Source organism: Amia ocellicauda, chromosome 11 (assembly GCF_036373705.1).
Source record: "Amia ocellicauda isolate fAmiCal2 chromosome 11, fAmiCal2.hap1, whole genome shotgun sequence".
In the NCBI taxonomy this organism is placed as follows: domain Eukaryota; kingdom Metazoa; phylum Chordata; class Actinopteri; order Amiiformes; family Amiidae; genus Amia; species Amia ocellicauda.
In genome coordinates, this window is record NC_089860.1 from 22699626 (window position 1) to 22725518 (window position 25893).

The 25893-nt window shown below is 36.0% G+C and overlaps 1 protein-coding gene across 2 annotated transcripts; it reads right to left on the minus strand.

Annotated features, from left to right (window-relative positions):
- Positions 1–1117: 1117 nt before the first annotated feature.
- On the minus strand, positions 1118–25622 carry gabra1 (gamma-aminobutyric acid type A receptor subunit alpha1). Of its 2 annotated transcripts, XM_066716992.1 has the most exons (11): positions 25146–25230; positions 24572–24615; positions 23285–23385; positions 20218–20330; positions 18711–18778; positions 15479–15699; positions 14664–14746; positions 13825–13968; positions 12602–12754; positions 6685–6887; positions 1118–5434 (listed from the first exon to the last, which is right to left on the minus strand). In XM_066716992.1, exons 3-11 carry the CDS (start codon positions 23359–23361, stop codon positions 5123–5125), a joined length of 1374 nt encoding a protein of 457 aa, XP_066573089.1. In that variant the 5' UTR covers positions 23362–23385; positions 24572–24615; positions 25146–25230; the 3' UTR covers positions 1118–5122. The 2 variants fall into 2 exon arrangements, with proteins under 2 accessions (XP_066573089.1, XP_066573088.1); XM_066716991.1 differs by lacking the exon at positions 24572–24615 and having other exon boundaries at positions 25146–25622.
- Between the last annotated feature and the right edge of the window lie 271 nt (positions 25623–25893).

Below are 25893 nucleotides of genomic sequence, written 5' to 3' on the forward strand. Positions count from 1 at the left end.
CCAACCTTTCAGTGGTTGAAAATAGTAATTGAACACAACTGTATGTGAATGAGAGGCAAATGTGATTTAACAGTTCTTATGAATGCCAGATAATGCCTTCATGAGTGGGTCCTATTTGAATGAACCACATCTTACATAATTTGGACATTTGCACTGAAATCGAAGTTGATCTGTTTTCACAATGATTTCTTCTTGAAAAATATTATTCATGGAAATATCTGGATTTTTACATAAGCTGCCATAATATTTGTATATGGATGTAGTTGAACTGATTGGGTTACTCTTCCAGTGTGTTTTGTGTTCCCTATTTGTCAGATGCTCTATTTTTCAAAATGGGTGCCTCTCTGTTTGTTTTGTATTTAGTGTTTTATCCAAGGACAGATAACTTTAAATTATCCTAATCTGCTATCAAAGTTGATAGGATTAACTATGTAGCTGTATGAGTTCATTTTGCTCACCTTAAAGGGAATATTATATAATATATATGTTGGCCCTAAAATTGCACTTACAATGTTAACATGTTTGAGGCTCAGGTCGGTTTAATTATATTAATATTGCAGACCAGATATCCATCAAAGGATGATTAACTTCAAGGAAACAATGCAGACCGACCTCGAAAGTGATTTGGTATGCTTAAATGTTTCATTATGTCTTTTCTTCTCTGGTTGAACTGCCACTTTGGGAACATTTATTTTTAGGTGAGTCGCATCAGTGAATAGACTCATAAAGCAAACTATAATAGTTATCTGTTTAAACCCTTTAATCTCTTCTTCTTTCAATTGCAATCAGAAAGGTGTGGCTGATTTAAAAGCCCACCATGTCATAATTTGAGATTGATCTATTTATTATTATTATTTTCATGTCTGGAGGCAAAATTTAATGTTTTATTTGTGTCCAGCAAAGCCTGTTCTTCTCAATCATGTCTGAAAGTGCTTCAGTCCTATAAGTCATGTTGTTGAGTGCTTGTGTGTGTCTATCCTATGGTGTGTTGCAGTGCTAGTTTGGGTAGCTCCTAAAACAGAAATGTAACATTCAGATAGCTCTTACCAAGTTCTCAATTCCACATCAAATAAATGCATAAATGAATAAATAAAATAAAATAAAAATAAAACAGCCATTCGCCTCATATTTGGAGAATTTATTAAACATTGATAAAAATTTGAACATTACGTTTTTTTTTAAGTCTAATGCAAATAGCCTCTGATTCTATGGGGCGTACCGTAACAAAACCAAACAATTACAGAATGTGCAAGAGCCCCATCCTCATGATGTTAATGTACGATATTACCCATTACTGGAGTTATGGAAATAGCTTTCATTGCATCTGTCTCAAAGGGCTAATATGCCCTTTGAAGCAAGAACACTGACATATCAGACATACTAAAGTATTCAAGAATAGTCAAGACTAACTAGTCATTATCTTGAAGAATAGCCTGCTGTCAAATGTACCATTCTCACACCAGTCATAGAGACAGAGTCACAGAGAGAGATGGGCTGGCGACAGGTTAGCACACCGATTCTCTGATATGATTACATTTGTGCTTCAGGAATCCAGTTGCTTTTATATAAAGTAACTGTATGTGTCCCCTTCTAAACAAGAACCTCCTACAGAGACTACACATAAGTAAGCTAGATGGTTTCGTTTGAATGGGACCTCTGGATGTTTTTCTGGAACCACACACTGCACAAGCACAAATAGGAATGGGAGTTTGTGGTGCCACCCTCCACCATATGTGGTGCAGCACCATGTTTATACAAGATGGTCTATATCGTCATCCTCAGAATGGGTATTAGAGCATCCCTGGGAGTAGATTCAGTGGGATGCTGTTTGTTGGCCAGAGATAATCTGTGCATACTCAATGGGGTTAGTATCTTTGAAAGAAAATTGCAATTAACACTTAATGTAATTATAAAATAAGTAACACTGCCCTCTCTATGAAAATATATAATCTGGAAAGGAAGAGTGTTTTGACTTGCCTGGGATGTATTTCTATCAGAAATTCTTGATTTACCCCACCCATATTTAGCCTGGGTAATGTATGGTTGCAGAATAACCAGGTGCACTTTCCAACTGAACATCCAAAATACTTAAGTCTCATCTTTGTATATTTCCATTTTCTAATGTGAGAGATGTCATAAGCAATCTTCATTTGATACATTTATTGGACAGAACTATGAGGTACCACCTAAATGTTTTACATGCTCTGTAATACAATGGGCAGCAATCAATGTACATATGTTTAGGGATGTTTAAATTAAAATAAACAAAGCAAAATATTTGAAAAAAAAAAAATCAACATCATAAAAAAAGGATACATTTAGTATTTTGTACAACTTTCATCTGCTCTGATTCCACTGTCCTATAAAATATTAAATCATTTTTATTTTCAATTAAAGTATCCCTAAAGCTGTCCACTGATTTCTATTGATTGTGTTACCCGCTCTGCAAAAATGTATGTGGTTCCTCATTCTTCTGTCCAAGACTATATATATACATATATATATAAACTATTATTATTTTATTTTTTTATTGCCATGTCTCTGAATAAATGTGCAATTAACATTCAATGTAATTTCCCAATGAGTAATACTAACCTCTCTATTTAAATATATCATCTTGAAAGGAATACTATTTTGGCTAGTAAATACATAGCAAAACAATGTATAAAAGCTAAGTAGAATACATTGTCTCTAGTAAAGAGTTCAGCTTTATACAAGATCTGATTAATTTTAAATACAATGATCAAGAAAAAAACAAGAAAAAAGTGGTTCAATGCTGTTCTTGCATAGCACAAAGCAGACTACTTATATGTAAATGATGCAGCTAATGTGCAAAATGCATACCAATAGGTTGATACAAACAATCTTTATTATAATTATTTTTATTTTTATTATATAGGCTATATATATATATATTTACGCATGATAATAAATGTCCATACAATAGGTTAGAATTTAAATATTTATACATTTATATTTATACATAATATGTCAAGGGTCTCCATCCCTAGAGCAGCTTTATATGGACTGTAAAGTTGCATAAGACAGCTGAAAATCAAGTCCTTGCCAACACCGAGACAGAACTAGTCACCTCGATAGCCCCTAGGCAGCTATATCTTGTGGCTGACTGCAGGGACCCCAGTCATGTGATGCTCTTTGCAGGTCCACCAATAGCTCTACTGCTGCTTCACTTTGAATTATAATCAGTTTCAAAACATCAAAATTCACACTGACCCTTCTCAATTTGGATCTTAGTTCACAAAACTCTTTTAGGTTTCAAACCAAGTCAAGACCAAGCAGGAAATCAGACTTCACCTTCGTCCTGGTTGAGCAAGGTCAGAATCCTTGGATTATAACAATGTACACGTCAACACGATGTATAAACCCGTCCTTCTCTGAGGTCAACATAAAGCTACCATGGAAATCACCCCAGATTATTTTTAAAGTTCATTATCTGCAAAAAGCCCTTACTATTTAGATATTGCTACATTAACATAAGTGAAAAAGAAATGCATTAACCAATTTCAGCTGAATCTTAAAATAAAAAAGATCTGTTTTTAACAACATTAAAATCAAAATTTCTGATGGCTGCTTTTGTTTGGTTTCTGTTGGTGCTTTTCAGTAAGGGCCTGACTTCATGCTACATCAAAAGAGAAGACAACACTGGGCACAGGATGCAGAACTAACCTATCGGGTCAGTTTTTGTTTCGTGTTTCCATTGCCGAGCAGCAATAGATCAGTTGAAAAGGAAAATGAAAATCTGTCTGTTTTACAAGGGCGTCTCAAATTGAAGGCAGTGTAGCTGGTATTTACTGAATGCTATTTGATATGTTAATGGAGGAGAGTTGCTGTTAAACGGATATACAGAAAGCTAGATGGAAATCAGATGAATGAGGGAATTGTCTTTCTTACTTCAACCCTGGAAATGGAAGAGGCACCATTCTTCAGGGGCCATCCTCTGTGCATTAGCCCTATGCAATAAACAGGCATAGCAGCACTAAATCTAAAATAGTTGTGGGGTGCCGTATACATTTTTGGAATCATATGCAAGTGTCTATTCCACAGAAACCAGAAACCAATATAAAGAATAAGAGTGATTTAATTCTAAATATAAAATGCATTCCGACATTAAATATTACATTACATTCTCACCACCACTGCTCCAATCTCAAAATATATTTGTGTGAGATAATATATATATATATATATATATATATATATATATATATATATATATTAATAATCATTGGTTACTTTATAAATCAGCATTTAAAGGAACACCAACTTAGTTGAGAAACAGTCGCTTGGAAGTGAACCAGTAAATACTCTCTCTTTACAAACACTATTACTTTCAATGTCATGTGTCATACACAGAGCTTCAAAATAAATCTTAAAACTCCTTCATTCTCAGATAAGGAATATTTATACTTCATAGTTACATTTTGCAAAGCTTAAACTTAATATTAACATCTGTAACACTTGATAGTATTTACAAGAAAATTTAATTAATATTATGCTTAATGGTGTAGTTTATAATCAAAGGATTTTAAAGAAAATCCAGTTATGGAAATAAAATGTATCCACTGAGACATGTATTTATTGCTATTGCTGAAATCCTATAGTGATTGTTAAAAAATGAACCAAACAAAAACATTAACTGTTTCTACAAGGTATGGAAAAGTATGGAAAACTAGGCCATTTGTCAGATGTCGACAGATATTTTTTAAATCCCAGTCCATGCAAATATAACTGTATTTTTTTTACATAAATGTATTAAAGATTTAATGATCTAATGCAAAACATAAATAAATAAATAAAAATAAGTAAGGGAAAAAAAGAGAGATCCTTAACGTGTTAGGCTGTGTGCATTTTGTAGAATAGCATTCTCTCGCATATATATTATTGTAGCATAATTTAAGAGTGGTAGCACATCCACCCTAACATTTCCCATTCAATTTAAACCACATTGCTAAGATCCTAGGATTTGACTCCTCCTTTTTTTAATAAAAAAAAATTGAAGGTAAAATCTTATTTTTGAATGACACAGAAGCAATGCAGTAACTGGGAACTAGACCATCTCAGACACCTTTTCTGAAAATAAACATTCAAAAAAACATTGAGATTAGTGAGGTTGAAACAACCCTTTGATCTGGGGCTCTCTATTCAAGTATGTTGCCCAATAAACTAAATTAAAGGTTCCAAAAAGCAGAGGGAAGGCTATTCTGGACATCCTGTCAATTTTGCTCACACTGTTAAAGGTTTTCTTTGCTTCCGGAGGCTTGGGTTTTGGTTCTTCTTTAGTTTCAGTGGGAGGGGCAGCACTTTTAGCAATAGTTGCCAAACCAGGGTCCCTGGCAATATTTGGGGCATAGTTTGTAGCTGTTGCTGTGTACGTGTTGTTTTTCTTGATGAGGGATTCCTTCTTCTTCTTTTGCTGAAATGAATCACAGTATCTCAATGAGGTAAACCACTGTCATGAAAGCATATTCCTTATTTCAGTACATTTGACACATAAAATAATTAGTTATCAAGGCAGAAATGAAAATATGAAGAGATTAGCCACTGTCACACATTTCAAGACATATAAAAAGAACAAGAAAATAAAATCTCAAATTGTAGTCCTAAACCAAGTAAGATTAACTAAGAGCACTTTAAGGTTACTTGACTATTATTTTTAATTGCTGTTGTAATGATGCTTCTCAGTTATTTCCCTCAATAACAGACCAATCCATCATCCATTGAAGGTGGTAAAATAAGGGTTAATTAAGTACTGAATGTGCTCCAGTGTTTCAGCAAAGTAATCCAGATCAAACGCTCAATCATTTCTGTTGCTGCGGCTTAGAGAGCGCTTGGATTGATAATGCTGACTTACATGACAGACTACAAACTAACATGAAACATCTGAGGAACAGTAACCCATATGTTTTCTTGTCATGGCCGGTAAATCTCATTAATGCTAAGATAAATGAATGACTCTCAGCAATATTTGCACAGCCTGTTTTAAATGTTTGCAACCATGGTGTAACGGCTGCCTGTGGAATTCCAGGAATAAACAGGGCTCCTCCAAGCAAACAACTTGCATGCATTTCAGTGTTCTGTCCAGTTCAAGCATTGATCAGGTTTATAAAAGATATTAAGTGCACATGCAGAATTAATTCCACAAGAGCGGCAAAATTAAACATTTTCATTATAACTGAAACTCATGTCAATAAGCAAGCAGATATTGGAATAAAGATAGAAAAGGATGACAAAACATGTGGTAACTTTGTGCCTTTGAATAATTAAAAAGAAAATCCTAATCTACAAACACATTTACAGACCATTTAAATTGCAAGTCACAAAGATGACAGCAATACAAATGACCATGTTTCCATAATTAAAAGAAAGCAACAAAAAATGATATAACCACTGCATTCTTAGACACTAATTAGCACATTAAACTTTTGTATATGCATGGTAGCTGCCACACCACATTAGAGCTGCAAACACTCGGCACCACACATTCCCTTTAAAAAAAAAAAATCATATACAGCTCTGGAAAAATGAAGAGACCACTCCAAGTTCAGAAATCAGTGTTAAGTGGTCTCTTAATTTTTTCCAGAGCTGTATAGGATGTTTTCCCCCCTTTAATAATCCAGACTTATACATCCACAGAGAAGAGAGCGAAAGAAAAAAAAAACATACCTTTTCAGGCACTACGCTTTTGCCATCCCAAGCGTAACTTCTCTTCGTGAAATAATTCACTGTAGCAAACTCAATGAGAGCGGAGAAGACAAATGCGTAGCAGACTGCAATGAACCAGTCCATGGCTGTAGCATAGGCCACCTTTGGAAGAGAATTTCTGGCACTGATACTCAGGGTTGTCATGGTCAGCACAGTTGTCACGCCTGAAGAACAAAATACAAGAAAACACGCCACAGGCTTCAGTGGGGATATCTGATATTTGGCCAACATTCACATTCTTTCTTAAACATGCTTACAAATCACTGTTTTGCTTCTAAATGGCATAAACATGTGGCAGATTGTAGTTTGTATGTATGACAGTGAAAATAAACCTTGCATGCCAAGATTATATAAATCCCCAACTCAATAATGAACGTGTTTATCTTTTAGAAAGAGTACCTCATATCCAAAATATTTCCAGTTTCTACTGTATACTGTATCTGCGACTGAACCATTAATTGAAGTTCATTGTAAAAGCTTGCAAGGGGTCAGTGTTTGTACTGCTTTTCCAAACACAAAATGGAAATATTCATTGATGGCAGTTTCTTGTTTCTCTGAAATGATGATGTTGTAGTTAAAAACCAGCATGCTGACTGTGACATATGTAACATTATGAAACTTGAATCTGCACCAGTGGAGTTGGTCATGGAGTAAAATTGCTTAAATGGATGAAGCATAAGCTATCATTATGGTGGTAGCTTAAGCATTAAATCTTGATTAGCCGCTGAAAGGCTTGCCAAGATCCTGAATGCACTCTGAAAGCCTACTTTCTGCATTGTATGAATGATGGTTTTGCACCCCCAACAAATTAATAAGATGAATTAATTAATAAATTAATAAATACTGCTTTTACAGTACATTAGAATACTTTAACCGGTTGGTAGTCTTAGTTTAATACACTGTACTACAAGCCACTGGTATATGGCTTGTGAAAATCTAGACCACAAAAGCAGGATCTGCATGGAAATAATAATCATTATCATCATAATCATAATAACAGCAAGAACAACTCTGATACTTCCTCTGCTCTCTCTTTCTCTCTCTCTCCTATATATATATATATCCATGGAATCTCAATCAAACAGTCAGTGGAGCAGGTAAAGGTGTCCCCTTTAGCAGCTTGGCATAGGAGGAAGAAACAAGCAGCTCTGGGCGAAATTAAAACTGGTCAAGGATGAAAAAGCACATGACATGTTTATCAGCATGTCCAGCTCTCCCCGCAGACTGCAGCACAGATGTTCTCACCAGAAAAAGACAGTCGGCTCATGCAAATGTCGGAGGGAAATATCTGCCGGGCCATAGGACTCCCAGAGAGATTAGTTTCATTGTGGAGGAGATTGTCATAAATTAGCAAAATTCTCATTAAAGCCACAAATGACCCCTCACATTTTCAATGAGGGAGGGAGGTAGCCACTTTTTGTTTTTTTGTTGGGTTTCACTGCAATATTTGACTGCATTATTATCTTGACTGTCCTTTAAGCGAATGATCATGTTTACAGAAGCCACAAAAAAATAATTCCAGCTATAGATCATAACCTTTCACCGCTTCCTCCTGCAGTTTACCCTTGGCCTGGATTGTATAAATATCTAAGAACTGTATACAATTCTATCAACACTATGCTAAAAAAGGAATGAAAAAAAGACTGATATACATTGCTTTTTCCTGGACATTGGGACCTCTTCAAAGCCTAGATTGAAATGAACTTTAAGGGGAAAAAATTGAATTAAAATCCTGTGTCCTTGAGTTACATACTCTTTTACATATACTAAAGTGACCTTGACACCCCGTTCAATATAGACTGTCCAATGTGACGCATTGTTTTACTGGAAGCAGTTTGTATGAAAAATGTAATTGGAATGCGTACACTAGTGAAGCAACAAAAGTAACTGGCATCAATTGAGTCTCATTTTTTAGTCTGTCGTTTACTTTGTGCTGTTTGCTTGAAAGCATTGTGCTTCATGCTTCAGATCTTTGTCAGGGAGAGTTTTAGAACAGCGGGAAGTGAATATGTATGAGTGTCCTTCAATTGCATCATCCACCAACACTTTTTTATCCATCTTCCCTTGCATTTGAATCCATGAGTAGAGACTTTTTACATTATGTATTATTTACAAAGTATTTACAAAGACCCTACTTCTCCTGCATACTATAATACAATGCAAATGTTTGCTTGGCTTCATTATGTTTGAACAGGCTGTGTTACCTATCTATCTGTCTATCCATCCAACCACCCAGAGCTGTGCCATTTATCTTGAAGTAAGATTTTGTTGTTGTTGTTAAACTACGTTCCAAAAGTTTTTAATCATGTGGTTTTGTGTACCTAAGGTTTGACCAGCTCTTGTATCAAGGTGTGGAGGGCCATGGTCTGATAAAATACTACTTCAGTCTAGTGGGATATGATGGATTATGTTCAGCATCCCCATGTTCTTTCTCCTTGGCTCTATAAATAACGACATGCAGCCTTAAATAATAATGTCTTTATTGTGTCATCATGCCAAGAGATCAGCTGAGTGTGGGGCGCTGAATTGAATGAAAACTCATAAGCCACCATTTTGTTAAAGCCTGAGCCAGAAACTAAAGAAAAACAGAAGCTGAGTCATATACTGCGAAGCTATGTCTGTCACAAATGGCAGCGAAGGCATGGCAGTTGCTTCCATGTGCGGTGGAGATACCTAAATGATACTGGCAGTGGGGTGTGCTGTGTCCTGGTTCTGGGACTTCAGCCTGTTGCCAGCTCCATTTTCAGAGCACGTTTTTTTTTTCCCTCCCAAGTCTAATAGTTCCACCATCTTACACAATAAAGACACACAGCCTGTGTTGCTATGGCAACCCGTTCATAGCAGTAACTTCATTTTATATGTAGAAAAGGAAAACATTTTTTTTCCTTGTTTAGGTTTTTTGTTTAGCAGTCAGAAATGAGGAAGGGGGGGAGGTTGACCAAATCCAAACATGGGTTAATAAAATGTGCCTTGAGTCCCATCCTGTCCCGACCCCTCCCCCACCTTAATTAGAGTTAAAGTCTGCTACCTGCCCCACCCCCCATTCTTCAAGAGTCTCCTATGGCCAGGCTTGCGTGCTGGGCTGGAATACAAAAGACTGCTGTGTGGCTCCCGAGAGGTGGCTCTGTGTGCTGTATGAATTCATCAGTGTGAGATGATGCTGATAGAAAAGCAATGGGTTCTATATATATATATATATATATATATATATATATACAGTGAGGGGGAAAAAGTATTTGATCCCCTGCTGATTTTGTACGTTTGCCCACTGACAAAGAAATGATCAGTCTGTAATTTTAATGGTAGGTGTATTTTAACAGTGAGAGACAGAATAACAACAAAAAAATCCAGAAAAACGCATTTCAAAAAAGTTATAAATTGATTTGTATGTTAATGAGGGAAATAAAATACACCTACCATTAAAATTATAGACTGATCATTTCTTTGTCAGTGGGCAAACGTACAAAATCAGCAGGGGATCAAATACTTTTTTCCCTCACTGTATATATATATTTTGCAAATTACAAAATCAATGAAAGCTCAGAGCGAAACCATTGTATTTTGTTCTAACCTATTCAGTGCCTTTTTAATTACCTAGCCTGGGATGCCCAGTAATTTATAGGAATATTGCTTTTTTTATGCTAATCTCCAATAATTATGTATGAGAGAAAGTGCCAATGGATAGCAGGGTGTATTCACAGATCCTTAATGAACATAATCACTCATCAGGAAAGTTCTTAAATTGATTAGATTTAGTGCACCTCAATTTCATCATCTCTCTCAGTGTAGCCCTCACACCAGGAAATGCTGATACATGATTTAGATAATGTATGTCGCTTAACAAGGTTTACCTCAGTGCACACTGTAGGGTGCATGGAAATGAATGAATGCAAAAAATAACAGAAAGTAACCTTTCATGGATATACAGAACTAACTGAAAAAAAAAAGTAAACTCAAGTGCCTAAGGGAGATAAGGGGAGCTGACGGAATGGCTCAATCGGTTCCAAAGTGTTCAACAGAAAACAAAAAAGGGTCAGTGAACTGTATTGACATGCTGGCAGAAACCCAGTAAGGATGCCACACAGTGAGGGGAAATCTAATGCTCTCAATGCCTGCTCCTCTGACCTGCACTGGAGCAGATAAAACACTGAAAAACAAGCAGTGGCTGAATTCCCTGTTGGTCTAACTTTCACTTCTTCCATTTTTGATTGACGGGCATCAGGATTCAATAACACTCACCTGCATCGCCAAACCTCTTTCCACCTGAGGCAGGGCACACACTGCTGTCTTTGCTACGCTGGCTAGGCTGCAGTTCTGCAGCTGATTAAAATGCTGCCATTTGGTTGAGCTTACATTCTGGGTTGCACTGCCAAAAAGGGAGTTTCCTGTCCTGATAAATCCAGTTAAATCTTTTCCACCGCTGACAGAACCAGATGTACCATCATGTCTCTGACAAATGCTTAACTATTGTACATCAATTGGCAGACAGATCAAACAACAGCTTCACAAAGAAAATAAAAGCCTTTTGAAACGGAAGAGTTGGACTTGCTAAAAATGGTACATCTTACCAGACAAGTTAAAGGCAGGGGAGAGGCCAAAATACTTAATTTCCACCACACGTCTTGTCAGTGCTGGATAATGAAAAGCAATAAATAACTAAACGCATTGAAAAAATAAATACATTGTCAAACTTCGCTGCTCATTTACTGCACTCATTTAATGCAGTGTCTTCACAGCATGACAATCAAACCATGTAAACTAGGTGATATTATCAGAGGGAAATGGGTTTGTAACTGTGTGGATCCTTAAAGCACAATAAAATCACTCCCTCCTCCTTCTACCAAACACAGCCAAACACTTTCAAGTGTCAATACAAGTTACACTCTACAGCTGGAGATAGACAGGGACACATTGACTTGAACAAAAGACTAAACAATATTAACTTACTTAGGAAATACTCTCCTTAAACAATACCAAGTGAAGAGATGGTAACCTTGGGAATCGAAGATAACCCAGACAAAAGTATACAGGCTTTAAAGAATGAGAGGTCTGCTGAGGTAAAAGATGAAGGGAAATACAATATCCATCACTCCACAGCCAATGTGGAAAAATAGCTATTGACGCCAACAAGAGTCAATACTGCCACTCCTTACGTAAATTATAGAACGTGTTTAAAGAGCTCATACAAACAACACAGCATTACACATGCCCTATCTGTTGAAGCAACTTCCCTGTAATATGTCTCTTACTGTTCACATCCTGAAGAGATTTTCAAACCTAAGCCACTCTCAAGATGCCAGCTTGCATCCGTGCAGAGTCTGTGTCCTCCAGGCTGCTGTCTATCTGTGGGATATGTTTTCCAGCTGCCTTAGAAACTACGGTCACTTCTGTATCACATCACTATTGGGTGAGAGGCGTTTTTCTAGCAGCTGCCAGCGATAACAGACAGACAGACAGACAGACAGACGTCAATCGCAAAGACATGAATGTTGAAATGCGAAGCTGACATCTTGACAACAATTGCACTAGACTAATGACTCAAAACTTGTCACGATGTGAACTTGGAAAGGATAAATCACAGGCACATTACTTACACAGCTAAAGCTATGTATAGATGTACACCTCTTAAGGTTTTGTTCTTCTGTTTTATTGCATATAGTTTTCATGGTTTTTTTTTATGCAGTCCATTTGACTTTTTGAAAATGGCAACAAAACGTTACAAAGTCAGTTTCAGACCCAGCTCATATTGGTGTAAACCCTTCTTATTTAAGCAATTGTAGGCAGAGAAAAGAGGCAGATATCATCTCCTTCAGTGTTTCAACTAGCAGGGAATTGTTTGCCTTTCTTAAGTCTATGGATTCAGTATTAAAACACTTACCAAATACAGTTCTGGCAGGGACAGATTCTCTGTTGAGCCAAAATGAGACCTGGGACAGAATCACTGTCATTATACAAGGCAAATAGGTCTGGATGACAAAGTAACCGATCTTCCTCTTCAAATGAAAGTGTGTAGTCATGACAACGTACTCTCCTGTAAAAAAAAAAAAAAGGCTTATATGAGAAGATAGTCATATACAAAGAAACATTTCATGTGTGTTTAATTCAGCTGTAGGTGAAAACCTGAAGTCTAAACTGCTAAGACTGGTGCGTGTCAATAATGTTGTCATGACAACTTTCACTCTTGTAGCACACAGAGAGAGAGGGAGAGGGAGAGATACATTTCCTATCATTCGCTATATCAATTTCCATCTTCCGTTGCAAAAGAACCCTATATGAAAGTTCTCTGGAGAATAAGGCTTATTTAAAATATGAAATCGTGTCTGACTGGAAGCACCAGCACAATCAATATATCCAACCACCAAATGAATTTACTGCAGCATTGTGTTTTAGGAAGATCGAGCAGAGAATGGAACAGAATATCTCTATATTGTGTTCGAGGGTAACAGTCCCTAATGTTGGCAGTTTTACTACTTTGGAAATAGGAGATACCATGAAAAATCTGATCTGAAGAATTACCAAAGCACAACAATGATCCAATTTGATCATCATAATACTGAACTCAGCTAATGTTTGTGAATCAACATCCTCTATTTCATATAAATGGATAACAATCAAGCACACATCATAATATGCTGCATATGTATTTACATTACAGTGGCATTTACGAAATCAATGAGGAATTAGTCAATAATCATGTTATACTAATGAAGTTTGTTGAAATTAATCACCCCATTTGTGTTTAACCACTAATCGATGGGAAATTGTTCAGTATTAAACAAATTCAAGCTTTGAGTAATGACATTAAACAACGTTACTGCTTTTATTATACATTCAATGAATATGATTTGTAATACTAGTAATAGGAGGTGGATTGATAGGAGTTTCTAGAATAACTAGACATTCTATTTTGTGCAAATAATTAATCATATACAGCGATTAACAAATACCACCATAATAGTGTTTTGTGAGTAATGAGCAAATTACAGATACTGTATATCTTGCTGCCTATGTCTCTGGATTTCAATTAAGGACAAATATTGACAGATGGTCTGCGTACAGTATATTACAGCTGTGTGACCTCTGCCGTCATGTGCAACATACCTGTACTTGACTGGACAATACCAGAGTCCACTGTCTGCCCCAGCAAGTCATATTGGTTGAGTCGTGAGCCATCGTCAGCTACAACCACAGATTGTGCAGCCCCACGTGTCCAGACATACACCACCTCTGCACGGGTGTAGGCATCTGATTGGAAAGGAAACAACGTTTTTAAATTAATGAATTAGTTTACTCTGTAAAAGCCTTCTTTGTGCAAATCAGTCAAACAAGTACACGTCATAACCTCCTCCTACACACACACACACACTCACACACATACACGGCCCTTTCCCTAGCCTTGCTTTTGGATTAGTCACACATCTGCGGCTAACCTTACAATTGAGCCTGCTTCTCAGTTTCAGTAGGGGTGGCAAAAATGTGTAATGCGATGCAACGTAGTTCTCGCTTCAGTCTTCTCATGTGAACATTGACCAAAACAACTACTGAGAATGTACGTGTCCAGAATCGTATATGTTAATTCTGCAGATTTATTTTGCTCTAAAATTGGTGTTGTTTCATGAATACAGTCTTTGAAACAGTATAACACTCCAGCCTTACAGAGGTTGCCTCACGTGTGTTTCTACTATGGAATGAAATCAAAATATAGTGCAATTTGTACAGCAACTGCATTAAAACTACTTTATATAATGGATTCGTAACAACCCAGTTAAGTGCTGTGAAGCTCTAACATTAAGGAAGCATTTTATATGCACAGACATACTTTATCCTTTGGCATCATATCGGTGAATGAAAACATATCAATAAACATGGCCTTCTGAATCCTCATTGTCCACATACACAAGTTATGAAATGGCAATGAAAAATAACCGAGGCCAACTTACAGCTGCCAAACTTTAAAGGGCAAGCGTGCGCATCCATTGGGAAGTCCTCCAAGTGCATGGGACACTCTGCCCTCACAGTTAATCTAGGTTTAGAAATGTATATCAATAAATATTTTGAGAGCGCAAGAGAGAGAGAGAAGATACAGTATTTATATGCCTCCTAACTGCCTTTGCTACCTTTCATTTTAGCTGCAGTGTGTCGTGAGTGATACAGCTAAAACATGAAACAGTGGTTAGCTTGACAGAAGCTCTCTGGGTCCTGCAGCGTTTAGACAGCATGATAAAAAAATATAATAACATTTTGTCTGGGACATATCTGTCTTTCATTTGTCATTCACTTGACATAAATATGCACTTGCATAGTGGCTTAATCTTGTAATAAACATGTTAAAGATGCTTTATGAAGACCTTCTGTGACCCACACATTAACACTCTTTTCTAGGCAGGAAAAGTGGATGTATTGAGCTATAATTTATGAAGTCTCTAGTCAAATACAGTCTGACATTCTACGGCAACTGGAATGAATTTAATGTCTGAATGATCTGAATAAAAAAAAAAAATCATGCTAAGCATAAACCATTAGGAAAAATGATATTTAAAAATAAGGATACCATTATACAAAAGGCAACTCTTTGTCACAAAACTGAAAATAAAATACCTTAATGAGACCCACTTTAATAAATTAAAAACATACTATCCATTGGTGTCTTTCCGTTTGCTTGATCCCTCTTGTATCAACACATTGGAAAGGCCAAGCACTTTACAACTGGTCTGGTCCAAACCTACTGTTCAAATTTAGAAACACGGGTTCTTACCTCATTGTGTACAGAAGGGTCCCGTCCTCTGTAATACGTAGCAATTTATTAGGCATCGTCATGTTATGAGCTACTGACTTCTTCCCATTGTGGAAGAATGTATCTGGTGTCCAGATTTTGCTCGCCATCAGGTTATTTAAACGGAGCACTGTCATAGGACCCTTGAATTTTAATCTTTCATCTTTCCAGCTTTGTCGAAAAAATACATCGATGGTGTATTCCTGAAATAAGAAGGACCGGACAAATTGTACCCATTACTAAGGTTTCTATTATCCATGTACACTAAGAAAATGTCCATAGCATGATTTGAATAAAGATGCAGGACTAGGTAGACTTCTACTGCAGCTAGTTTCCTTGCACCCTTATCTTTCCTCCCTCAGAAACACACACACTGACCCCTGCCCATTTGGTTAAAATAGCCCTTGACATATATGAATTAATTCACATATTATCTTAACCGTTTTGTACTGAAGTCTGCTGTGAAACCTATATTAAGCTGTAACATGTCTGTATACCAGATTGTCTTTTCTACTTGTGCTGTGTATCCACTCTTTATAAATGCATTACATTAATTAACAAAAGGAAGTGGCTCGAAAGTGGGTTTTTGAAAAGGTTAAAACATTTAACTGGTATTATTTTATTGTGACATCACTATTCAGTCTGAACAATATGAGTCTTGAAAACCAGAGGTCTGAGGGTGCCCTTTGTCACTTTCGCCCATAACAGCAGCAAGTCATGTCATGCTAAACAAATTTGATTGGAATTGCTGAAAGCTCTTCTTTAATTCACTTGCATTGCCTGACAGACAGAGTCATGCATATAAATTACAATATGTTTTTTTCCTTCGTTGCGCTAATTAGATGGCCAGTAACAAAGCTGAAAGGTAAAGAGAATAGACTTTTCTTGATGCAACAATTTTACCTTCAGGCAACCAATTGCGTGACTTAGTTCAGAAGCAAAAGGATAGGTCCATATGTTTTGTAAAGTAATTACTTCAAATCAAATTATTTACAAGCGGTTATCTCCGAGATGCACACAGTGACTTCATGGTGACTTTCCATGAACGTTGCAATGATTTTCTTTTGCTTTTCCACAAGTTTCAATGCATTATTCTAGCACTCTATCAACTTTCATCCCATCTATTAATGTTGAATAATAATAAAAAAGATTAATGTAAAATTAAGACTCTCACATTAAATTATGTAATTCAATTAATTCAATGTATCTTTTTTCAAATATGCATTCTTATAATACTTGCCAAAGAGCAGCCTTATTGCAATAAAAACTTACATACATCTATCTTATTTAGACATAATGGCTGATAAGACAGTAATTTGCATATTTGTTGTACTTCTTATATTTTGCATTTAAAAAATAGCAAAAATATTTCTATAACCTTTGCAAGGACTGAAGGCATGGTGAGTAGAATGCAGACAAAGCTTTCATTGTGAGGTTTCTGTTACTATGAGTATATATAAACGTTTTAAGCAGGTGTGAAAACATGCTGTAAAGTAAGAATGCTTTCAAAAATAAACATGTTAATAGATTATATTTATCAATGAACATAATGCAAAGTTACTGAACAGAAGAAAAATCTACATCAAATCCATATTTGGTGTGACCACCCATTGCCTTCAAAACAGCATCAATACTTCTAGGTACACTTGCACACAGTTTTTGAACTCGGCAGGTAGGTTGGCCTGAACATCTTGGAGAACTAACCACAGTTCTTCTGTGGATTTAGGCAGCCTCAGTTGCTTCTCTCTCTTCATGTAATCCCAGACAGACTCGATGATGTTGAGATCAGGGCTCTGTGGGGGCCATACCATCACTTCCAGGACTCCTTGTTCTTCTTTACGCTGAAGATAGTTCTTAATGACTGTCGCTGTATGTCTGGGGTCGTTGTTATGCTGCAGAATAAATTTGGGGCCAAACAGATGCCTCCCTGATGGTATTGCATGATGCATAAGTATATGTCTATACTTCTCAGCATTGAGGAGATCATTAATTCTGACCAAATCTCCAACTCCATTTGCAGAAATGCAGCCCCAAACTTGCAAGGAACCTCCACCATGCTCCACTGTTGCCTGCAGACATTCATTCATGTACCACTCTCCAGCACTCGGCGAACAAACTGCCTTCTGCTACAGCCAGATATTTCAAATTTTGACTCATCAGTCCAGAGCACCTGCTGCCATTTTTCTGCACCCCAGTTCCTGTGTTTTCATGCACAGTTGAGTCGCTTGGCCTTGTTGCCACGTCGGTGGTATGGCTTTTTGGCCGCAGGTCTTCCATGAAGGCCACTTCTGACCAGACTTCTCCGGACAGTAGATGGGTGAACCAGGGTCCCACTGTTTTCTGCCAATTCTGAGCTGATGGCACTGCTGGACATCTTCCGATTGCGAAGGGAAGTAAGCATGATGTATCTTTCATCTGCTGCAGTAAGTTTCCTTGGCCGACCGCTGTGTCTACGGTCCTCAATGTTGCCCGTTTCTTTGTGCTTCTTCAAAAGAGCTTGGACAGCACATCTGGAAACCCCTGTCTGCCTTGAAATTTCTGCCTGGGAGAGACCTTGCTGATGCAGTTTTATTCCTCCTACACAGCTGTTTCTGTTTCAGTTAATGATTGTGTTTCAACTGACATATTGAATTGATGATCATTAGCACCTGTTTGGTATAATTGTTTAATCATACACCTGACTATATGGCTACAAAATCCCTGACTTTGTGCAAGTGTACCTAGAAGAACTGATGCTGTTTTGAAGGCAATGGGTGGTCACACCAAATATGGATTTGATGTAGATTTTTCTTCTGTTCACTCACTTTGCATTTTGTTAATTGATAAATATAATCTATTTTTGAAAGCATTCTTACTTACAGCATTTCTTCATACTTGCCTAAAACTTTTGCACAGTACTATATATATATATATATATATATATATATATATATATATATATATATATATATATATGTCTGTCATAAACAATTCATGATATCCATGAAAATAATTCATCACAATTTGACAATTTTTACAATTTTTTCTCTAACCTTTATTAGCCCTTAAAAGGCATGTGGCTTAATTTGCTCAAGAGAGATAATTTATCATTCTGCCAATTCCAGAAAATGAATTGTAATTTGAACAGGTTCTATATGAATGCCAATGTAGACTGCACAAACAGACACACAAGTACATGAAGAGGTAATGGGGAAAAAAGTAAATATATGCCTACCATATCGTGGTCTGAGACGGGTCCAAAACTCGTCACAAAAATGTCCGTCTTAACTTCTGTTACGCGCTCTGTTGGAGCAGTAAATTAGGACACTGAATGTCTATCAACATTCTTCGTTAGGCCTAACTACCACTCAATCCAGAGCTGAATCTCTATGGTTCGACGGAACAACACTGAAATTGTCATAAAGCCCCATATTTAACTTTTTTTCTATCATAATTTCATCAGTTATCATTTAATTTAATTTCACTTCAGCACCAGACAATGTTTGAATACAATTTAAAATTAATACGTACAAGATTACGTATTACAAATTACATTCTTACAGCGCATTGTTATGGCATTGTATAGTGTCACAGTTTCTGAGTTTAATACTCTACCTAAATATCCAGTGAAAGTTCCTGTAATTAAGTTATCTCCCTATTAAAGAGGTCCCCTAGTAATTAATACAGACGTTAATGCAGGTTAAAACTGTGCTTTGAAATCAAGGTGTCCCTTGTTGAATTATCTTGCCCTTCAGTTGTGTATACCTTCCAGGCTGCAAATTCAATAAAACCCAGTAACAGTGTTTACAATCCAAATCCCCTTAACATGCGGTAAAGTGGAGCCAAGAAATGATCAATATGTAACATCTGGTACGTATCTGAAACAGAAACACTCAATTTATAATATAAAACTTCCTATAGTTATCATAAATAAGAGAAACACTTTTACAGTGCCCCAGACAATGGCTATGAATCATTGGGGGAATTTGTAATTTCTGAATTCTTAACTTTAGAGATGTACCTTTGTGATTCTCAATTTGTAAGGCTATCAGGGATGCTAGTGATATATTTGTTTGCCTTCAGAGTTATACTTGTGTGTGTGTAGATGTAAAAACAAGATATGCATATGCTGTAGATTCTAAACAACCTAATGGCTACATTTGTTCTTGAAATAGCAAGACTATAAAATGGTTGCCTTGGGATATTAGGGAGCTCAATAGAGAAATAATGTCCTCAGTCATTGGTTTCAGGCATTATGTCATCACTTCAGGAATGCTTTGAACCAAAAGCCAACTGCTACTCTCAAAAGAAATGCATTTTTATGGGCTCCTCTATAGCTCACAAATACTTCCCTTTATGTTGAGTGAAAATACAAAGCAATTTGAATTTTCTTTTACATATGCATATCATGTACTGTATGTGCTTAAACCATTAGCCTTTATTTTCTGTTGCCACTAAATACCTTACAAATGTGTTGAACCGTTTATATAGAAATGTTCAAGAACCACATGTCTTATTCAAATGGCAGAGGGTGGTGGTGTTTGAACATCTTAGCTGAGGTGTTGATGTTTGCTGTGTTAACATCTGACAGTCATCAGGTGAGTCTGTACTCTTGGAAAAGCCTGTTCTACAAAATAACATCTCTATGGATAGAGGGAAGGCTTGCATAGTCAAATGAGCCACCGTAGCCCTCAGGTGCATCAGTTTCTGTTTAATATTGATTGAAATATGAATGAGTATACCTCCCAACCCTGGTCGTAGACGATTGTCATATCCATCCAAAAGACTGTCCAGGATCCTGGTAAAAACAGTGGTGTTGTCCTTTTGATCATCAGATGGTGAGCTCTGGCCATAACTGACAGAGCAATGGGATAGCAGAATTATTAGAAACAAATTTACATATGAATAGTAAAGGGGAACAAATCCAGGAAGCACTTTAACCACAGTGGCCATTTATCATAATATATGCTTAGGTGAAAACAATATTTAATGTAAATTAAACACACACCATATTGTTTATTTTCATCAAAGAAAAAAGCATATTAGAAAGGCTTTTGAATATAGTGAATAGATTATTTGTATATGTAAGTACATTTGTATGCATGTATGTATTTATTTATTTTTGTGAGACCTGGAGGAAGGCACTTATTATAGCAACAGCAAAGGAAGAGCAAAATGCATGCTTTGTAAAGTATCAGCTGTGATATCTTAATCAATTTCAGCTGAATTTGTTCAACATGCATCGTATGATGAATGTAAATGTAACTGCACAACCAATTCAAATATTGCCATACATATTTCCAATCCACTCCCCTTCCATAACAATAAGCAGGTATACACTGTCCATAGGTAAAGCAGAGTTCTTACTCTATTCTTGTAAAACATTTACAAACATGAACATTTCAGACAATGTCACAGTCCTTGAGAGTCATTAACAAACATTCACAGGCCAAAAAACAAACCACTATGTAGATGACTTTCAATGAGAGAGGGAGGTCATCAAGATTAGTTCAAATAGACCTGAGAGGACATTTGTAGCTGGATTGGAATTCAGAGAAGGAACCCACCAAAAACCTGACATTGGGTAAAGGAATAAAGGCAAACATATCTTGGAAGAGAAAATGAGAGTAGCTGGATTTAAATAAACACTACATTTATATATTTTGTAAGCAGAATTTTGTAAAAATGTACAAAAAATGAAAACTTTCTATGCCTGCCTAGTATTTATGTAATTTCCAGATTTAAATTGAAAAATACAGCATCTCAAATCATATGTTAAGGAAGAATGTTGTACCAATTTAGAATGTTTTATTTACTTAATTTAAGATACATTGTTATTGTTAAATATATTCACACAAATATGCTCTCTCTCTCTCTCTCTCTCTCTCTCTCTCTCTCTCTATATATATATATATATATATATATATCTATATATATATATATATATATATATATTTAAAAAAAAACATGATTATTATTTATATTGTGAGAGACCAAACTAGGCAGTGATGAAGTCAACTATAAGAATTAAAATATTAATAGTATTATGTTGCAAATGTATTATCTGACACCAACAAATTTATTTTGCATGTTAAACTGTGGAGATCCCAATTCTAATTTTAAAACCCTTAAAAATACAATAAAGTACAATATGTAATAATATGTTACCTTACACAACACTACAATAACACAATTACAGTTTTATACTGCATTTTTCAAAAATCAATCAATTTAATATTAAATGACTTTCACTGTTTCAATTTTGACCAAAACAAAGATACTTAAATAAAGTATAAAGTATAAAGTCTGTATTTGTAAATAAGCAAACAAACTATGTTTATGTCATATTTGCATTTTACAGATTGTAAACAGTAAATAGACTTTTCCAAATTTCTTTGATTTACTGAATACATACTATTTTGGTAAATTAAAAGAAATTTGACATTAAAGTAAGAAGCTCCCTTAAAGCACACTGACGTACAAACAATTAAAATACATAATCCAAAGAATACATTTCAGGAAATTGAGAAGGAGAAAGTCATACAAATATTTATCAACTGAGGCTACTTCCTTATAAAACATTGTACACCAACTCCATCTACAGGTCATCCGCACAGCAACACTGCAAGAGGCTGCACAGAGCATATTTCCTGTGAACTCTTGTTTTTCAGTCACATTTCCACTAAATTAAAAGATGTGTAGGTGTTTCACATTTCTCTGTTTATTGTAGTACAACAACAACAAAAAAGCTAACAGAATTAACCCAAACAATTATGTATCTAGTACCTACTAAACTAGAATAAACTAGTAAACTTGATTGTCCTGCGTCTCCATAAAAAGTGAAATGTATTTGCGAGGGGAATTTTCTGTCAAAATTGCAATGCTAATACTTGATTATTCCCAAGGTTAAGGCTTATATTGAAGTAGAAATAGTATATAGTTTACATAACACCAAGATAGTTATACTATGTATTACAATAAATTAAAAACAAACAAAACAAGAAGCATACTAAATCATTTCAAAAGGCAGCAGAGAAATTAACATTCTTTTTAGACTTATTATTTTGTTTATTAGTTTCATAATGCACAAACACGTGTATATATACATGTGTATATGTATATTATACACATGCATACACACACATGTATGTGTAGTAGTTTTATGTTTTCTTTAAACCTTAAAACCTTTATTTGTGTGTTATAATTATTGTGCACCCCTTTCTGGATCATCCCTACTGGAATTATGCACTACCTTCAAATGCAGGCCTATCCAGGAAAGATGGCAATGCAGTTTTTTTTCTCTCTCTTTTTTATTATTAAAAAGCAGTATAACACAAGTTAACTTTAACTGATTTAATAATAATGATTAGCTATATTTCAATATGATTTTTTGAGTAACAATTTGTAACCACATTCATGACACACTACTAACACATAATGAATACTCACACTATTTGTATTATTATTATAATTATTGCTATTATTTGTATTATTATTATTTATTATAATTATGATGATGATGATGAAGGAGGAATAGAATAAAATATATTATCAGCATGCAATATCAAGCTGTATACTAAACTGTTTGCTGAAAAGCTTGGCAGTAAAACATAATGAACTCTCTTGAAAATGATTGTGCTGTTCACTAAATCTACTTTAATTTTGCTTTATCTGGGACTTAGAGAGGATTAATATCCTCTTTGTAACCAGACCAGCCTGTACAGTATTTCATGTTGTTACATCCAAACACTGAATTCACTAGGATATATTCTTATTCATGGGTATTTAATGATTGTTAAGAATGGTTACCTTTTTCCAAAGAGCACATGTACTATTAGAAGGAAGGCCCATGTGCATTTCGTGAATATGCCAGTTCGTCCCATCATTGTTTCTGATAGCTGAGAATTACACTGTAAGAAAAAAAATAAGGTATATTTCATAATACAGTAAACACCAAAAACAATTTGTTAATTTCCAAAAAGAAAACAACACATCATTTGGCAATCAAGAGAATGTCACATAACGCCACATGGAAGCAAATGTACTTTCCTAGAAGACAGCCATTTAAACACCATGTTATTAACCAAACAGCATGGACAGGTAACTTTCATTTTGAACCTACCAGAGATCAGCAGCTGGAAGGGTTGCATTTCAGTGTTATCCCACTTGTAACAAAGATGCAATATCTTTCAAATGGAAATACAAACGTGTCCTGCTCTTACATGTATAGCTGATGTGGGTTTTTAACCAGCTCCTTTGAATCACAACAGTGTCACAGTTACATTGCAAAGGACACACTTTATAATCAAACCATGTGCCACTTACATACACACCATCTGACTCCAAATCTGTTAGCATTTAGTGTAAATGGTGTCATAAATGAATTCATCTTTCCAAATGTTTGCTGTAAGTATAATGTATCAGAGCGGTGGTTGACACGGTACCCTTTAACAGCTATTGAGGAATCTGGTATCACAACGAGACAAGAAGAAGAAGAAGAAGAAGAAGAAGAAGAAGAAGAAGAAGAAAAAAATATATATATCCTTTCAGCCAAGGCATTATTAGTAACCTGCGTATATTGAAGAGAGACGCATTTTCATAATTGCATCCTTCGAAGGGGTTATGCAATTGAGGGGGATAATACATGTCGTATTAACAGGCGATACAAGAAAATAAACACAAGCACATTGACAAGACACCTAATCCATCTGACAAATAACTATTTGAAAATGTCACCTCGTTCGTTACTATACGCATATACCGTGCATAGAGTTGAAAACAGCAACTAGCAATCACAGATGCGTAAATGCTGTCGTTTGCATCCCCGTCCATTATTATATATCATTTTACCCTATATTTGCCCAGGCTGAAAACTACCCCGGCAATGCATTCAACAAAGACAACGGTGCGGATGAAAAACCCTTTTACTGAAGATGCCATTGAACTGCATTCACACTTTAACACATTATAAAGACGCCTTAAGGATTACATGCAATTAATTTCACATGAATCAATAGAGAAAAAAAAACATCATGCCACAATCACTGGCAATACATATGATTAATAACGTGTTGATGAAAAATATCCTGTACCAACCGCGGCTCCAATGCTCCAATGCTCCCAAGACAAACTCAGCAATGCTGAAAAGAATGCAAAGCAGAGAATGTGCAATATTGGGTTTAAATGCCTGTACTTGAAAAGGATTTGATCAATCGGTGATAATGCAGCCTCACACCGTCTCACACATAAGCAGACTTTCTAACTATTCGTTTTTTTAAATATGCAAAGTTGTTGGATACATTAGACATTCAACTGGCATTAGTATTTCAATTAAACAACTGAGCATGCTGTGGTATTACAGTCCGGTCTAAGTGCAATAAACACACACCACATCACAACCCTGTTGAAGCATTGCCATTTGCAACCAAAAACCTCTTCATTTCCAAACCCAACTTGGCATTTTTTTACTTTCCCTGAAACTCCTCTGCGATCAATGTTTGACAGAAGCCCCTTTCTCTACGAAACCCAACTCACTGCAGTTGGAGCAGCTCGTCTCCTTTCACCCCCTTTGCAACTGGCAAAAGCAGAACAAAATGAAACCCATCACATCACTTACAGCCATCTGCCAGAGACACGCAACTGTATTGCATCCTCAAACTTTTATAGATACCTTTTCTACACGGTTTCGAGGTGCACAATCCTCCCAGATCTCCGATGTGCTGGACTGTAGCTGGAGGCTGGAGACGCGGCTGGTGATGGTGCTGAGTTTGCGCAGGTCTCTCTCCCTCTTCCTCGGTCTGGGGAGTGAAACTCTTCCTGGTCCTCTGCAAATTGCTAATCTAGCTGCCAAATCTACTCTAAATACGGAGATTGCAGCTAAATAATGCCTTTCTGTAACTAGACAATAGTAATATGTCCCTGGGTAAACCGGATGTGGAATAGGCTGTGACTTCATGCCAGGGAGATTTTATTTTAGAATGGAAGGTGGTACCAATCTCTCATCTAAAGACCAATCCGCCCATTTTTTATATGCAGCACAATTTAACTTCCACTGCTGTCGGCTTAATCTCTTTTCACTGGCTGCAAAATCAAATCCTCTTACAGTTTCAACCGGATCTCTTGTTTTTTTTTTTTTCCCCGTTTTTTTCCCTGCACTAGTCTGATCTTTGATGTTTTTTTGCAATCGAAAACACACACACACACACACACACTGTATTACATTTTTTAAATAAATATATTAAGCCGCATGAGCTTCCTTTGAAACTAAAATGCAATCTTTAATCAAATATTGAATAGTCCTAGCAATATTTATGAATATTCCTGATGCATATTTCAAGAAACGGCATCTCTTTTTCAAGGAGACAGTCTTGCCCAGCTTATGAGATCCATATTCTTCATACTGGAGATGTGGTGACGAA